This window comes from Nycticebus coucang, chromosome 18 (assembly GCF_027406575.1).
Source record: "Nycticebus coucang isolate mNycCou1 chromosome 18, mNycCou1.pri, whole genome shotgun sequence".
Lineage (NCBI taxonomy): Eukaryota > Metazoa > Chordata > Mammalia > Primates > Lorisidae > Nycticebus > Nycticebus coucang.
In genome coordinates, this window is record NC_069797.1 from 50556689 (window position 1) to 50574443 (window position 17755).

The 17755-nt window shown below is 40.6% G+C and overlaps 2 protein-coding genes across 8 annotated transcripts in view; one reads left to right on the forward strand and one right to left on the reverse strand.

The window, feature by feature from the left end:
* The window catches only part of UTP18 (UTP18 small subunit processome component), a 35938-nt gene extending 24598 nt beyond the window's left edge, over nt 1-11340 (reverse strand). Inside the window, exons 1-5 of the mRNA XM_053570473.1 lie at nt 10866-11340; nt 9206-9318; nt 7605-7703; nt 3751-3818; nt 1584-1678 (exon numbers count right to left, since the gene is read on the reverse strand). Of these exons, the coding sequence (XP_053426448.1) occupies nt 1584-1678; nt 3751-3818; nt 7605-7703; nt 9206-9318; nt 10866-11258 (768 nt within the window). The 5' untranslated portion in view covers nt 11259-11340. The remainder of the gene's footprint in view (nt 1-1583; nt 1679-3750; nt 3819-7604; nt 7704-9205; nt 9319-10865) is intronic.
* Nucleotides 11341-11395: 55 nt separating this feature from the next.
* The window catches only part of MBTD1 (mbt domain containing 1), a 93713-nt gene continuing 87353 nt past the window's right edge, over nt 11396-17755 (forward strand). For 5 of the 7 annotated variants that reach the window (XM_053570463.1, XM_053570468.1, XM_053570466.1 and 2 more), the window contains exons 1-3: nt 11740-11951; nt 12568-12631; nt 17232-17325. The gene's annotated coding sequence lies outside the window, so the exon portion shown is untranslated. Of the gene's footprint in view, nt 11668-11739; nt 11988-12567; nt 12632-17231; nt 17326-17755 lie in introns of those variants that run through there. The other 2 variants (XM_053570464.1, XM_053570465.1) reach the window with 2 other exon arrangements.

A 17755-nucleotide genomic window follows, 5' to 3' on the forward strand; every position in this document is an offset into this window, starting at 1 on the left:
GTCTAAAAGCTTAAATGTATTAAGTATTCTTGAAGCAGTAGTATCCAATTATTTCCCCCAAGATACATCCATTTGGGTTAAGAAATTTTTCACTTCCGGGGAAATTTTACTTAAAATTCTACTATGGCATCTTTGCGTTCATGGCACAAATACAACAGGCATTGCAGTTGTCCCCATAGTTCTGTGTTTAGCACAGATTGTTTACTTTTTTCCCTCAGGGCATGTAGTTGTTATTTTAAAGTACTAATTTTCTCATGCATCACAAACTATTCAGTTATTTCTTCTGATTTTACAGGTTTTCTTCCCAAATTTTTAAAATTCAATTTAAAACAAAGTATTATATGTGGGTTTTACTTTTAACCACCAAAGTTAAATTTTTACATTTTCAATGGAAGTGAATTCACCCTGTAAGGAGCTGAACAAATTGCCCTCATAAGGTGGAGAGGAGACAGAATCACTCTGTGTCCTAGTAATTTACTTTAACAGATTCCCCGGCCCATCAAAATACACATGCCATCATATAACTGGAAAAATATCTATGCCGCAGAGAGATCCATTAATTTGGCAGATATTTAACTAAAGCGCCATGCTGGGTAGGCACTAGGTAAGTACAATGAACAAGCTGGACAGTGATGAGACAGAAATTAACTAGCATAGTCTGTTTTAGAGAAGTCCCATCTAAAGTGCCACTGGAATAGAAAGGTAAGAATGAGCTAGACATTAGCAGTGCTTGAAGAACAGACAGGCAGAAGGGAAAAGCAAGAGTAAGGGTTCAGAGGAAAGAAAGGACTCAGCACATTCAAGAAACAGAAAAAGGAAATAGTGGATAAGAGAAAGAGGTCTGAAACAAGGCCAAGGATATAGACAGAAGCCGGATGTAGACAGAAGCCAGATCATGAAGAGTAGTGTAGACTATGATAAGAATCACAAGTTTTGAAAAAGCAATGAAAAAAATCACACGACTGGATGTTTTGTTCCCCCCCACTCCCCAAGACAGAGTCTCACTTTGTTGCCCTTGGTAGACTGCTGTGGGGTCACAGCTCACAGCAACCTCCAACTCTTGGGCTTAGGTGATTCTCTTGCCTCAGCCTCCCGAGTAGCTGGGACTACAGGCGCCCGCCACAACGCCCGGCTATTTTTTGTTGCAGTTTGTCCGGGACTGGGGCTGGCACCCTACATACTGAACCACAGGTGCTGCTCTGGATGTTTTCTTTTTAAAAAAATCCTTCTATCTGATACATAGCTGGTACATGAAGAATGGCTTAGGAAGAGGTAAAGTGAAAGTAGAAACCAGTCACAAAGCAATATGCTGGATTAAGAGATGACAACAGTAGGATCAGACTGATACCAACAAAAATGAAATGCAAAAGAAATCAAATAGGATTTCTAGAATTATTGGGAATGTAATTTAGTATCTCAATCATTTTTGCAAAAGGAAATTAAAAACTCTAATGTAAATATTTATCCAGGCAAAATAACAGCAAATATATTTAATCTTACAGGCGACAGGAATCCATACATCTGTAACTGGGAAGCGGATTGAATTAAGTAGCTGGATAGGCTCCAACATCAGTGACTCTCACCTTCAAGATTCCTCTTGGAAGAGAAGCTGATGTGGATATGAAATTCCCAGTCCTTTGCAACAAATCATCTTCATCCTCATCCTCTTCACTTTCATCTAAGTTAAACAAACCCACAAGGCCGATATTTAGAATCAATGACAGGGCCTTTACTTCCCCCAAACTTCTGTATTTCAACCTCAACTTCCCTCCCAGCCTCCCAACCTCAGTCACTTTTTAAAGCTGTAACTGGTAAAAGCAAAAACAAAGCACAACAAAAAGAAGAGGGAAAAGGTGACCATAACTTAATATCCTTAGTTAAAATCAAATTTTGACTCTGAAGTAAAAGACTAACACAAACATAGATGGCTACTAAAATAAGATGAAGTGAAATAAAAGTTTAAAGCCAGCATTTCATTCAAAAGAGCAACTCTTTTAAATTATGGCAAAACACAGGCTGGACAACAGATCTAACTTAACTCACATAAAAAAGAACTACAACCTTTAGCTGATCGAAAAGATCAACATCAAATTATGTAATCAAAATCTCAGGGAGATATAATGGGCTGCTTTTCCATTGGAGATGATTGATGATTCAGGTGGAGACAGCTGAGAAGCTGAGGAGACTTTTTAAAAACATTTATGAGGCTGGGCACAGTGGCTCACATCTGTAATCCCAGCACATTGGGAGGCTGAGGCAGGTGGATTGCCTGAGCTCAGGAGTTTGAGACCAGCCAGAGCAAGAGTGAGACCCAAATCTCTAAAAATAGCTGGGTATTGTGGTGGGTACCTATAGTCCCAACTACTCCGGAGGCTGAGGCCAGAGTATCACTTAAGCCCAGGAGTTTGAGGTTGCTGCAAGCTATGATGCCATGGCACTCTACAAATGGCGACAAAGTGATAACTCTGTCTCAAAAAAATCAATCCATCAATCAATGAAGCAAAAACTAGCACTAAAAAGCCCCCCTCAGCATCTTGAAGTGGTCCAGTAAACCACCAGGCTTTGGACTGGGGCCGCAAAAGGCTACACCTAGGACTAAGGGTGAAATCAAAGAATTATAAGAAAATCTTCCAAAAACTGAAACCTAGCTTTGAACCTTCACAATTCCACAGTGGAATAAAAATGTTCTGGGATTGCTAGAGCTTCCTGCCAAATTACCTACATAGAAACAAACTAACCAACCATCATCCTAGATCTAATTAATCTATATTATTTTTTAAGAAAAAAAGGAGAGGTAGTAGCAGTGGGTAATCAAATAGAAGATAATAAAATATCAGAAATGCTATGGAAGGACGCATCTATATTATGTGACAGGATATACTCCAAACTCAAGATTCCCAAGATTAATTCTAAATTTAAAAGTTATCATTCTAAAGCAGACAAGATCAGATCTTGACTAAGCCAAGGTTTCAAACTTAAAAACTCAAGTTGAAAAACAGCTTTTTATAATGTGACTAATAATTTGGGCAATGGCATGTGCTCACTGGGAAGACATTCCAATACTCATTTCCCTTTAGTCCAATACAGATTTGTTGAAAAAGAAACACAAAATTCAGCTACTTTTATTTTCTTGACAGTAGACAGTATGTTATTTTTACATATTACAGTTAAAAAAAAAAAAAAAGACTTCCTACAAAGAAATAGTAGACTTTAATTTCAGACATTAAAGGAAAAAAAAAGAAGACCGAGTGCAGTGGCTCACACCTGTAATTCCAACACTCTGAGAGGCTGAAGCAAGTGGATCCCTTAAGCTCAAGAGTTAAGAGACCCCATCTCTACCCCAAAATAGCTGGGCCTGGTGGCAGGTAGTTACTCTGAAGGCTGAGGCAACAGGATTGCCTGAGCCCAGGAATTTGAAGTTTCTGTGAGCTATGACCCCACAGCACTCTACGCAGGGTAGAGACTGTCTCAAAAAAAAAAAAAAAAAAAATTGTAATAATAAAAATAAAAAAGAGGCAGGCACAATAATGTACTTGTAGTCCTAGCTACTCAGGAAGCTGAGATAGGAGGAATCCTGAGCCAAATAATTTGAAATCAGTCTAGGGAACATTATGAGACCCCATCTCAAAAAAAAAAAAATACAAAGACATTTGAAACATCAGGTTTTACGAAGCCTCATAAAAAAGCTCAAATAACAACAGAACAGAAAGACATTTGTTGACTAACTTAAACAGAGATATCAACACTCACCATCTGAGGATGTTTTTCGCTTATTAGTATCTGCCCAGGCAGGTACTCCCCCCATAGCATGCTGAAATCTAAGCAAAAATATTTTTTTAAAAAATTTGGTAGTAACTACTACATGTTCATAAAGCTTGATACATCTATACAAAGGTATAGATTACATAGCCCTTGAGAGTATGTATATAATCTCTTCCAAAGAAGTTAATATCTTTACAAATAGAAGTTAGTATCTTTACTCACACAGAATAAATCCCACCAATCTATACTGAAAACTTTCATGAACTTCTACCCACCTAAACTTGTCCTGGACACTGGACACCTAAATACACATTTGTTAATTATTTAAGTCTAGTTACATGGTTGTCTTATTAGCTCATATCAAGACATTCCAGGTATCAGGACTAGAAAAGTCTCTTTGAGGTTATAAACCAATAGAACACGTATAAAAGAAATGACCAGATTGGTAACTTACAAAGCTTTATCATGTATCACCTGAATAAAATGAGAGCATTTTACTCTGGAAATAGTAAGCTTTAAGAGAAGCATGATAGTTGTGTCCTAAAGAAGTAGGCAAAGAGTTGTCCTAATTTTTTGATGTACAAACTAGCTCACCAAACTAAGCCCACTAGCCATAAACAACTAGAAAATGGACAAAATATCTGGACAACTGTTTTCAGAAATTGGACAACAGCACAGAACTATAATTCTTGAGAGAGAGGAAATAAAGACAAGCCCTATCACCAGGAATCTTCCCTAACAGTAGTTATAAAACTCTGGCACACGGCCAACAAAAGATCAGACTTGAAAGAGGCTATTACATGTGTACAACTGAAATTTGAGGAGCAGTGTACTATAAAGGAGGGAGAAAAAGCTCCAGGAATCTGCTTAGAAATTTCCTGACAATTCTGCTGAAAACAAAGCTGCACCTCAAGAATGATACTCCATGAGTTCAGGCAAAGAACTACTAGGGAGCTGTAAGTTGCACAATACCAAAATTCAAGACATTTGAATGAGTTCCAACCAGTAAGAGGGAAGGACCTTACTGAATACTGGTGGCATTCAACAGAGATCCAAAAAGGTCATACCTTAGAAGTGGGCTTATACCAGCCTAAAGTAAATACTACTTTAGGCCTGCTCTAACAAAGTTCAAAAACAAGTCCTGAAAGGATCAAACTGATATGCAGGACAATTAACTGCCCGCCGAAATAAAAAGCAAAAAGTAACATTTGGATATTCAACATTCACATTGCCCAGAATCCAATGAATATTACAAGACATATAAAGAAGTAGAAAAACATAAACTATAAGCAGAAGAAAAATCACTCCATAGAAACAGACAGAAATGACAGGTATAACAGACTCAACACACAAGACTTTAAGATAGCTAAAAATACATTCAAGTATTTCAAAGGAAACACAGTAAACATGACAACAATAAACATAATAAAAAGGCAAATAGGAATAAGAAAAAAAGGTTTTTTCAGCTAAAAAGATTTTCTAAAGCTGAAAAAAGATACAATGTCTGAAATAATAAATTCAGTAAATTGGTGCAATAGATTCAACAGATACAATTGGCCAGGCATCCCAACACTTTAGGAGGCTGAGAAAGGAGGATCCCCTTGAGCCTAGGAGTTGGAGGCTGCAGCGAGCTATGATTGCACCATTGCACTCCAGGCTGGAGAACAGATCAAGACTCTATCTCTTTAGAAAGAAAAAAGAAAGATTAAAAAAAAAAAAAAAAAAAACTACACATTTTATTATGTTATTTATATGATATTCTATAAAAGGCAAATCTTTAAGGACAGAAAACAGATCAGTAGTTGTCAGAGGCTAGAAGGTTTAGAAATTGAAGAGAATGCTTTAGAATATGAAAACACTCTAGGAGTCTTCTAATTTTAGGGCAATATTGTTAATTTTACAAGTTCAATAAGAATTCATTCTCTTTTGTAAAAGAACACTGTTGGAAACACTGGATATTTTACCAAGGGTTTAACTGTAATATTTTCAGATTTGACCAGACTGCTGTGAATGTTTGAGGTTGACATTTATTGGAGGCAATAAAAAGGTCTTTGGAAAAAAAAAAAAAAGAAAGAAATTGAAGAGAATGAACTGACTACAAAGCAGTATACTACTTCAGAAGGTGATGGCAACGTTCTATGTTTTGATTCCCTACGTTGATTGTGGTGGTGCTTATACAACTGTTACATATTTAACAAAATTCACAGAATGACTTTTAAAAAGAGGGAATACCACTGTGTGTAAATTACATGTCAATAAATCTACTTTTAAAAAAAAGATAATGCAATGAACCTCTAGGATTATTTTAAAGTCACTATAAAGATAAATATATTTTTTAATATTTTAAAAGATTTGTAAGCTTGAATTGGAGGTTATCTATATGAAGCCACTTATTTTAAAATATACATATTTTGCTAGCTCTGTTCAATTAAAAGTATAGAAGCAATAAGATTCTCATAAAGTGGCTGGGCACAGTGGCTCACACCTGTCATCCCAGCACTTTGGAAGGCCAAGATAAGAGAATTGCTTGAGGCCTGAAGGTCAAGAGCAGCTTGGGACAGCAAACCAAGACCTCCTCTCTACAAAAAATTTAAAAAAAAATTAGCAGACATCCTGTAAACAAACAAGCCTGAATACACCAAAAAACCAGCGTCATGGCAAAACAATTACAAATGAGTGTACTGGTTTAGACTAAGAGATTTAAGAGACAAAAAATCCAAACATAAGGTATGAACCTTACAACAACTAGAGAAACGTACACAGACTGGCCATAAGCTATTAATTTTCTTTTTTACTTTTTTTTTTGTAGAGACAGAGTCTCACTGTACCGCCCTTGCGTAGAGTGCCGTGGCGTCACACGGCTCACAGCAACCTCTTAACTCTTGGGCTTACGCGATTCTCTTGCCTCAGCATCCCGAGCAGCTGGGACTACAGGCGCCCGCCACAACGCCTGGCTATTTTTTGGTTGCAGTTTGGCCGGGGCTGGGTTTGAACCCGCCACCCTTGGCATATGGGGCTGGCGCCCTACTCACTGAGCCACAGGCGCCGCCCTCTTTTTTACTTTTTAAAGTTAGGATCTTACTGTTCTGTCCCTGCTTTGTGGCCTAATCATAGCTTACTGTAACCTCAAACTCCTGGGCTCAAGCAATCCTCCTGCCTCGTCCTCCCAAGTAGCATATGCCTCCAAACCCAGCTAATGCTTTTTATTTTTTATAGAGACAGAGTCTATCCATATTACCCAGGCTGTTCTTGACCTCCTGGCCACCAACAATCCTCCCATTTCAGCCATCCTAAGTGTTGAGATTACAGACATGAGGCACCATAACCAGTCTTTAAACTACTAATTTCTTAGGTGTGACAATGCTATCGTGAATATGAAGGCAAATGTCCTTTATCTTAAGAAATTCACCTTGAAGAATTTAGGGGTAAAGTGTTATATTATCTGCACCTTACATCCAATAGGCTGAAAAACAAACACACATCCCAAATACATAAAGCAGACATGATGTTTTTTAAAAAAGAAACTGAACATAGGTAGCAGATATTTAAATTTTTGAAAAAGTTAATATAAAAAAAGAGATGGTTTACCATATATAAACGAACAAGCAAATAAGCAGTATGGTTGTTTATATTTTTTCCACATTTTCTTTCTGTTTTTCCAAATTTTTTATCTGCTCCCCACGAAGTATTGAAATGTAGTCATTGACTCCAAAACCAATACTCCTATGTTCCAAAATGGAAATCTAACTACACAAGTTGTTACAGCCGAAGACTGAGGTAATTGAAGGAAACCACTGGTTGTATACACCTCTTAGTAAAATCACATGAACAAGGACACTTACTCTTCTTTAAGTCTCTTCTGAAGGTTGTCTTTTGAAAGTTTACTTTCACTGGCATTTTTCATCATATCTTTCCGAAACCGATTGTTTATCATGTCAACCCTTTAAAAAAAGAAAAAAACAGCATTCTTTTAAATGACTTAAAAAGCCAACATAAATAATTGTTGCCTTTAGATGTGAACGGCTAATATGTACACTCTCTGTACTTCCTAAAACAAAAAAAAGAGTCGCCCATACTTCAGATCATCTAGTACCTATGTTCTAGTTAACCCTTTGGAAGGCTAAAATTGTAGAAAATTTAACATGACTTATCCATACACAGTTTATGCCATTCCCCAAAATAAATCCCAGGTAAGTCAAAGAATTAAACAAAGAAAAAGCCAATCTTACAATACCGTAAGGGAAAATACAGGGGAAACATTTGTCTTTCTCTGACAGAGAACTTTTTTTTAATACTATTAAAACAGTAAAATTATTTCGTGGTCTTTTGGCTAAGCTCAAGTGTAGCAAAAACTAGTAACAATAATAACATACAAAGGTTGAAAATTCTCAATATGAAAGGAACCAACATACTGTGATCATTAAAAACTAGTCTCCAAAAAAAAAAAAAACAACTAGTCTCCAATAGACAAATAACAAGTATGCTTATAAGAAACAGGGACTAAAAACATTTTCTCAAAATAAACTGGGTAGAGATATTTACCAGCATCAAAGTGACAAAGTCTGAAAAAGTAAGTCACTGCTGTAAGAATGGATTGAAATGGATCACTTTCAATAAAAAGGTATATCAGTAGAACCTCATTCAGTCTTGGCAATATTAAAATTTCAATAACTGCTCTTTCATCAAGTATAATACCTTTCTTCAGAAATGGTAAGGAAAGCAAAAAAAGGTTTATAAAGATGTTTCTCTTAGCACTAATTTATTAAAGGGACAAATAAAATCAATCAAACAATAGCTATGTAAAGCATGGTTAATTCATAAATGGGCTACAACATAGCCATTTAAAAATGTTTATAAAGGTTTTTAAATGGAGAGAAATTTTACATAGAAACTCAAAATACTAACTCTAACTATACAATATCTTCTCATCCACGAAAGTGCACACAGTGCGAGTTAGCTTTGTTCTTAGCCTTTATTCATTTTCAGGCACTGTACTATGCACTATTTCATTTAATTCCAACAGCTTCCTAATAACAGTTACTATCATTGGACCCATTTTACAAACTAAAAAAGGTAGATCCCAAACTTGCCCAAGGTCAAACAGGAACTGGTCAAATTAGAAGGTCTGACTCCAAACACTGTGTTCCCTTAGCAAATCTACACAGCACAGAAGAGACCAGACAGAAGTATGCCAACATGTTGTCATTTCTCCCTGGTGGTGGGATTATGAATGACCTTTTCTATGCTTTCAAATATTTCTCCAGGGGCGGCACCTGTGGCTCAAGGAGTAGGGGGCCAGTCCCATATGCCGGAGGTGGCGGGTTCAAACCTAGCCCCAGCCAAAAACCACAAAAAAATATATATATATATATTTCTCCAATCTTCACATAAAAAAAATCATTTTCTTTATAGATTTGTGATTAAGTGTTCAGAGGCAACTTACATTTCCTCATCTTCATCTTCTTCATCCACCCAAACTGGCTTCTTCTGAGTTGGAAAATTATCTTTTGCTTCATTCTCCACTTCTGCGTCACCAGAGTCTTCATGCTCTTGAACCTACAGAAAACAAAATGCCCTCAAGCACTGAGTTGTTCCCATCCTGTGATGACAGACACACATGCTTTGCAAAAAAATTGTTTCTAGAATGCTTTTTTATGGCCTCTGATGGAATGCTACCATAGCCAATGCTGGAGACAGAAGCACAAAATGAAAAGACCAGAGAATGGTAGGTACCACTGGTTGGACAGGCAAAACAAGATGGAACCCTCAAGGAAAGAAAACAACATGCCTAAAGGTGAAGACCAAGTAAGATAAGAACAAAAGGAATGGACCAGGAGAAATCCAAGAACTAGAGCAACTACAGAAACAAGAGTGTCAAAGGCATCTCCATCTTTCTTCGTTGTTCTTGACCACCTACCTCCATAAGAAACTTTACACCATACTCTGAAATCCAAGTCTAGACCACAGAATACCCCTTGACCACAGGTTGAGCTTTCCCAAAACCACAAGACAGAAATGTCCAAGTGATTTCTACTTGTCCTACTGCCAATCTAAGATCAACAAATTGTTTCCAACCCCAAAAAATCCCTCCTGATAGACTATTCCTTCTCCTGACTACAAAACTGTCTCACAGTTCATCATTTTTCCAACAGCAGTTTTTTATCTCTCGACTAGATTTCTACAGCTTCTTCCACAAGCCAAGGAGGTTCTGGAACTCAGCTTACACGCTACCTCTGCATTCATTTAACAAATATTGAGTACTTCTCGGTGATGCTTTCTTTGGCTTCTAGAATTTCAGTGCTACACATGCTATCTCTCTTTCCCTAACTTTTTTTCTGTTCAGCACTGAACATACTTGAATTGTATTTATATCCTTTGTCTTGTCTCTGCCACCAGTACACAAGCTCCAAGAAGGTAGATATTTTTTTAAATCAGTTTTGGCCATGGCTGTGTCTCCTCCAACGCCTAGCACTCCCCATCTTGGAAGAAAAACCAGGTATAGAATAAAAGGAGTGATTAAAAAGTGCGCAAAATGTATAATCAATCACCCAGTATGTGCCATTGTCAAGAGTATGCGGCACCCAAAAGGCTTGAAATACTTGCTTGGATAAACGAATTCATGATCATTCTCAGAAGTGAGCGTGTCCCATGATCACAATGGGGAGACCGACAAAACGCAGATTCCCAGACCCCTGCCCACGAATTGATTCCATCAACGAAACAGAACCCCTGAATCACCGCAAGGAATTGAGGCAGGTGATAAAAATGCTACACAGAGTTTGGTGAGAGGACAGTGGAGCCTAGCTTCGGAAGATGCTCACAAGATGCTCACGACTACGGTGCGCAAAACAAAAGGATACCAAACGCAGCGGCTTCTCCGTGGGCGGAGAAAGGCGCGGTCTCCGCCCTCCAGAGACTTTTCAGTCCGGCGCCGAGAGGCAAGGGACCAGCAGCCGCACCCCTCGGCGCCCGCGTTCTCGGCCTCCCTCCCACCTGAGCGTTCCCCGCCGCCTCAGTTCGCCCAGGCTCCGCCTCCGGAGCCTCGCCGCCCACCGCGCGCCCCGCCCGAGCGCGCCCAGCTCGCGCGCCGCGGCCTCCCTCACCCGCGGGCCTCGCAGACGCCGCAGCAGCGAGTCCTCGTCGTCCACTATGTCGCCGAAGACCAGCTCCTCCAGGCACCGCTCCACGGCGGGTTTGTCCTCCTCCAGCGTCAGGCGGTTCCGCTGCCGAAGCCGCCTCTCCTCCTCCGCCGCCGCGACTGCGATCGCAGTGGCCACCGCGTTCGGCCGGGCCGGCGGTTTCCGCTGGGATGAAGGGGCAGCCTTTCGGGGCGGCCCGCTCGGCCTCGATCCGGCTCTGCGGTCTGGCTTCATTTTGGTCTTCCGGGTTTGCCTCGCTGCGGCCCTCCGTTCGGGTTTCATTCGGCTCCTCCGTTCCGGCGGCATCGTTAGGTTTGAGAAGAAACGCAGGCGCTCACGTGGAACCTCACTGTGCATGCGCCTGGGCGTCTGGCTTTCCGCCGCCGCCGAGGCCCGGGGGAGCGGAAGGAGCCTGCGCAGCCTCTTGCCACGTGACCAACACTCCCTCCCTACGTAACTCCCCCTCGGTCGCCAGCCCCTCCCGGTGGGGGAGTTCCTCCGGGAGGGCCAATCTTCCGGGTGTAGGGGCGGCGGCGTGACTGGAGTGGAAAATTTTACCAGCACAACTTTGCAGCTGCAACATATTGAAAGAAGCGCAAGAAAGCCAGGTATAAACTGAAATGACTAAATGAAATTTCTACTCTTCCTTCTAACTTTAACCACTCGACTTAACACGAGCCGCAGTACGTTTCTCACCCTTCGCCTTGGTACGGCCCTTAGAGTACGGAGCCTGCGGAGGGTCCCACGCTGGAAGAGAGAGAGGAGGGTAAGTAGGGAAGTGGGCCAATCGGGGCGCGGGTCACGGCGCAGGCGCGCTGGGGAGGGAGGGCTATGCTAATGTTGTTGATATCCTGGGGCCACCCGAGTTAAAGGGGGGAAATCCGGGGGCTGCCACAGCCGCCACCGGTCTGGGCCCAGCCGGGAGCCCCCTATAGTCGCCTCAGTCCCTGAGAGAGGCACCTGCCCCCAGCTCGGGAGGGGGCGCCGCGGGCTCGGGGAGCACGGACAACCCCTACCCATGAGGCCCTGATGGAAAACACAAAGGATCTGGTGAGAGCCGAGCGCGGCAGCCGCTTTGTGTGCCAGGTGGGGGGGATGCCTGCAGCTCTGCGACCCCAGGAACCCTGCAGCTCCCTGACCCCGCTCCCACGCCCGCTTCTCCATCCCACGCCCCCTCAACCTCCAGAGCCCCCTCCCCTTTCCAGCCGTTAAACGATTCAGAGGTTCCCCTCCCCCCACCCCCTCAGCCCTGGACTCGTTAGGGTTCTCGTTATCTCCTCCACTCTCTGAAAGAAAAATTTGAGAAGAAAGTTCACCCCTGCCCCTTGCTCTGACTGGCGGAGAAAGGCTGCATCTGAGACTTTTCCTTTTTTTAGTTTCCCCAGGGTGGGAAAGTGGAGTCCTCACTCCTCGGGGCGTGGGGACGGCGTAGTTTTGGTGCTTTGCTGGGAAAGGTGCCTATCTTCCTTGGGGCCAATCCCGCGAGGCATTTTGCACGAGGAGGTGGAAATACTGAAAGGGGGCGGGGTGGGCACGTGCGGAGGGAGAGGTGGGAGTGTTGTTTTGGGAGCAACCGCCAAAGCTGCTTATTTAAAAGGGTTCTAGGTCGGTGGGCTTCTATGACCGTTGCGTTCTCTTTTGTAAAATAAGAATCCTAACGTTTCAGAGTTGGAAAAGACATTAGAGGTCACCCAAAGCAGCCATCCTCTCTGCAGCTTCCCTGACAAGTGGTAGGTAATCTGGCCTGTGCTTAAACTGAACTCTCTCTACTGCCTGAGAAAGCTCATTCTGGTTTTTAGTAGTTCTAATTGTTTGCCTGCCCTTATTAGACCCTTCAGTCTCATTCACGTCCTGGTTAAGTTACTCTTTTTTTTTACTTCTCAAATTTTCTCTCACATCCTCCTCACCCACCCACTGCTCATTGGCCTATGTTTTGTGTGCTAGGAAAGAACAGCGGGAAAGTGCAGGAAGGAGGGTTTGAGAAATAGCGAGGGCTAACTGCAAACTTCGCTGGGTCAGTTTCAAGTGTGCTGGCTTACACGTCTGAAGATGATTGATATTTTTCTATAGGAAACTAGAGAATTACAATATAGAGATGTCAAGGTTATTTTTCTCCCACTAGTGGGTCTTATTCAAGTTAAAAATTTTGCTTCTTTCTCTGTAGTTCCTTCTGTCACATGACATAACTTGCTTGTTACCTAAATCACTTTTTTTAAGAATGTCTAAAATTGCCTCCTGGGAAATAGTACTGAAGCGTTAGAAGCATCACCTGCTGGAGGGATGATCAAAAGAACTGCTTCCCTTCCACCCATTTGACCTGTGTTTCTTGCTACCTCATCTTAAAGCCCCTCTTCCAAATGCTATTCTTTCTCTTTTTTTTTTTTTAACAGCTCTATATTTTATATTTGAAATTTACATTTGCCTAGACTTTACAATATTTTTAGTGTTGCTTACATTAATGTGCATCGGTATTTATCGCTTGGTAGTTGAGATAGTTGAATTGAAACTATTGTGACTCAGTGTTTTTCTAAGTTCTCTTTCATTTAGTGAGCTATACTGCCCCTCCAAAAGTAGTTTTGTTGGTATAAGCATCTTGGGAGTACATGTTTTCCTCTTCCTAATATAGCAGAGTAGGAGTCCAGACACAACAAATACAATGTAGAAGTAATGCATCTAATCTAAAAGCAAATAAATTTTACCAAAACCCACCCCCCATTTGAAAGGTTAAGAGAACATTTTTTTCTCTCTCCCTTATATGACTTAGAGACTGTTGCTTTCCTCTTGTGTGCTTAAACTGTTACTTTATTTTTTGTTTACCTCAACACCAAAGAGTGTTTAGAAAGGAAATAGCTGCCTTGGGTGGTACCTGTGGCTCAGTGGGTAGGGCACCAGCCCCACCGAGGGTAGCAGGTTCGAACACGGTCCCCACCAAACTGCAACAAAAAATAGCTGGGTATTGTGACTGACGCCCCAACTACTCGGGAGGCTGAGGCAAGAGAATCACCTAAGCCCAGGAGTTGGAGGTGCTGTGAGCTGTGATGCCAGGGTACTCTACCGAGGGCAGTAAAGTGAGACTCTGTCTCTTAAAAAAAAAAAAAAAAAAAGAAAAGAAAATAGCTGCCCTTTTTTGCACCAACTCCTCTGCATAACACGTAGCTTCTATTTATATAGCACCCCATACTCAAGGCTTGTGGGTACCTTGCAAATTATAGCAACATCTGTCTTGAATAAGTATCAGTTCATGGTATCTTATGTTAGGCCATATTTTTTAACCATCTGATTTTTTTTTTTTTTTTTTTTCCCCAGTTTTTGGCCGGGGATGGGTTTGAACGCACCATCTCCGGCATATGGGGCTGGTGCCCTACTCCTTTGAGTCACAGGCGCCACCCTTAACCATCTGATTTTTAACTTTATGTGAACTTTGACGTACATTATGTCCTCTCAATCTAGTCACTAGAAATTAACATGAGATTGAATATTACATGGTGAAAAAATTCAGTTGAGTAATTGTATCTTTAAAGTTTTAATTAAGAGGGAGTTCCAAGTTGTTTTCATGCTTACTTCCAACATGAACTGTCATGACTTTAGTTGACTGCCTTTGAAGACATTTGCATTCTAAACATACTAGACAGGAACAACTGGTTTTATTTTTGAAGAAGACATCACTGTATTTTTTTATGGCTGGTTCTATGTTGATATTATCTGAATCTTTTTGGATATTCAGATGCTCATCCCTCAACTATGTTAAAAATTAAAATGAAGCCATTTATTATAAATTGTTTTAAAATAGAACATAATGGTTGAAAGGTAAAACTGTACTTTAGAAGTGAAAACAATATATTAAAATCATAAATAACTAAAACACACAATTACTAAAAGCCAAGGGTGCTCAGTGGTCTGAGTGACCACATTCTAAAATTAGACAAGTTACATTCTTCGGGTTGCTCCTTACTTCTCAATTTTTCTTTTTCTTTTTTTTTTTTTTTTGTAGAGACAGAGTCTCACTGTACCGCCCTCGGGTAGAGTGCCGTGGTGTCACACGGCTCACAGTAACCTCTAACTCATGGGCTTACGCGATTCTCTTGCCTCAGCCTCCCGAGCAGCTGGGACTACAGGTGCCTGCCACAACGCCCGGCTATTTTTTTGTTGCAGTTTGGCCGGGGCTGGGTTTGAACCCGCCACCCTCGGCATATGGGGCTGGCGCCCTACTCACTGAGCCACAGGTGCCGCCTACTTCTCAATTTTTCATCTTCAAAATGCTTGATTCTCAATTTTTCATCTTCAAAATGCTCGATAACTAGTTTAACCTTTCCCATTTACAATTTCACAGCCCAGTTAATAAGTATCAGTCTCAAAGTTTGAAATCTAAAAAAGATAAAAGCATCAAGACAATAAAAGAGGAAGGACTTAAAATAGTTAAAATAAGCTGTGTTTCCTGACATCAGGATATTCTTAACTATCCAAGGTAACACAAAAATTGATTTAGATTTATTATTTTTTAATGAACCTTTGCCTTAAGGATTTTTTTTTTTATATACCCCACAAGTTTAGAATTTATTTTCTTGCTTTGTTGGAACCCACAGAAAAAGTGAAAAGGAAATAATTACCATTTGACCAAACCCTGAATATGAGGTAGGATAAAGTGGTATAATAGGAAGGGCACTGGCAGGTAAGACTAGAGTTGGAGTTCTGACACTAAATAGTTCCATGGCCCTTGTTGAACAAGACCTGTGCTTCAGTTTTCTCATCATAGTTGAAGGGTTAGTCTGGAAGTCAGCATTGTCCCATAGAGCCTTCTGCCATGATGGAATGTTCTATATGTGTGCTGTCTAGTATGGTCGCCACTAGCTGCATGTGGCTATTGAGTACTTAAGATGTAGCTAATGGGACTGAAGGACTCAACTGTTTTTTATTTTATTATTTTAATCAGTATAAATTTAAGTAGCCAAATATCTGCCATACTGGACATGCAGATATAGAACAGTGTTTTCCAAGGTTACCTAATCACTAGAATCACTTAATGGAGGTCATTCAGTAGTGTCTGCGGTGGGGACAGGAAATCTATTTTTAGTGTGTGCCCCAGAAAATTTTTTTATCAGGTTGGTTAGGGAAACATTCCATTAGGAGATTTTTTAAGCTCCCTTCTTGTTTCTACTTTACTGTTGATAATTTAGAATTTAGTATAGTAGACGTCAGCTCTGGACAAAGTCAGCAAACTGGCTGGTTCCTAGTTCAGACTCAGCCAGTCCTGACTTGTAATCTTAGGCAAGTTGCCCAATCTCTTAGAGCTTCATTTTCCTCATCTGAAATACGGGGTGAGCATCAGCCCTGCCTTTTTCCCAAAGTTTCCATAAACCTCCACTCAAATATGACCACTATAAGAAAATACAGGCTGCCATAAATGATTATTAAAATGTTAAGATGTCTTTCCAGAATTCCCTTCTTTTTCTCTTTCACTCTTAATTCTTATGAAACTGGTTGTATACGGTACTGATTAGTTTATTTAAATCATTGGGGTCCAATTATTTGGCTACGGTTTACAGTCCAGTTGTACAGCAGGCATATAGAGTCTAATACTTTTTGTATTTCTAATCCTTAGTATAATGATTTGTATATATTGCGGAATAAATATTGGTTGATATGATCTGTTTACTTTTACACTGAACTTTAATTTGCTAGTTAGATTATTTTGTACACCAGAGAAGTATCCCTGATGTACTTACTGTGTCTTACCCAATTTTAGTTGTTTCATTAATACCGCGTAGTTATTATTGTTCAGTGATTACATATCTTTTGAGCAACCAACTCCAAATATGTTTTTTAAAGCTAAACATCAAGAGAATGTCATCATTTTATATCAAGTATTTTTTTTTTTTTATTGTTGGGGATTCGTTGAGGGTACAATAAGCCAGGTTACACTGATTGCATTTGTTAGGTAAAGTCCCTCTTGCAATCGTGTCTTGCCCCAAAAGGTGTGGCACACACCGAGGCCCCACTCCCCTCCCTCCTTCCCTCTCTCTGCTCTTCCTTTCCCCACCCCTCCCTCCTCCTTTCTCTCTCTCTGCTCTCCCCTCAAGTATTTTTTTATATCAAGTGTTTTTAGGTTGTATCAAATCAACATGAAACTGAATAACCCATGTAAACTTGCTTTTTCTACATTACCATGTTAATGATCTTATTTGATTGCCTAAACAGTTTTACTACAGACCCAGATTTAGTATGAATGCTGTTATTTGGGGTAAAATTGATAGCTGATGATGATCTCATAGACCCTCTAGGCCATGTGTGATCCAGGCTTCATTTTGATATTGTCATCTTATTTTTAATTAGCTTTTCAGGTACATGCTTAAGGATTCATAGCTTTATTCTGAAGAGTTGAAAGTCCATTCATGTGAATTATTTTATCATACATCCTTCCTGTGTGGTAAGTAATGTTTTGCTTATTTAGAGGGGGGGGGGATTGCACCTGTGGCTCAGTCGGTAGGGTGCCGGCCCCATATACCGAGGGTGGCGGGTTCAAACCCGGCCCCAGCCGAACTGCAACCAAAAAATGGCCGGATGTTGTGGCAGGCGCCTGTAGTCCCAGCTACTCGGGAGGCTGAGGCAAGAGAATCGCTTAACCCCAGGAGTTGGAGGTTGCTGTGAGCTACCGAGAGCCATGGAGTGAGACTCTGTCTCTACAAAAAAAAAAGAAGAGAGGGAAACTGAGACCCATGTTACCTGTCACACTCAAAGTCTTAACAGTGATAGAACCAGAAGTTGAACCCAAAGTGGTAGAAATTTATATTTTTTTATGGACCAAAGAATATCTTCCTTCTGTTCACTGTTGCTTTAAACCTTAGAATATTATTACA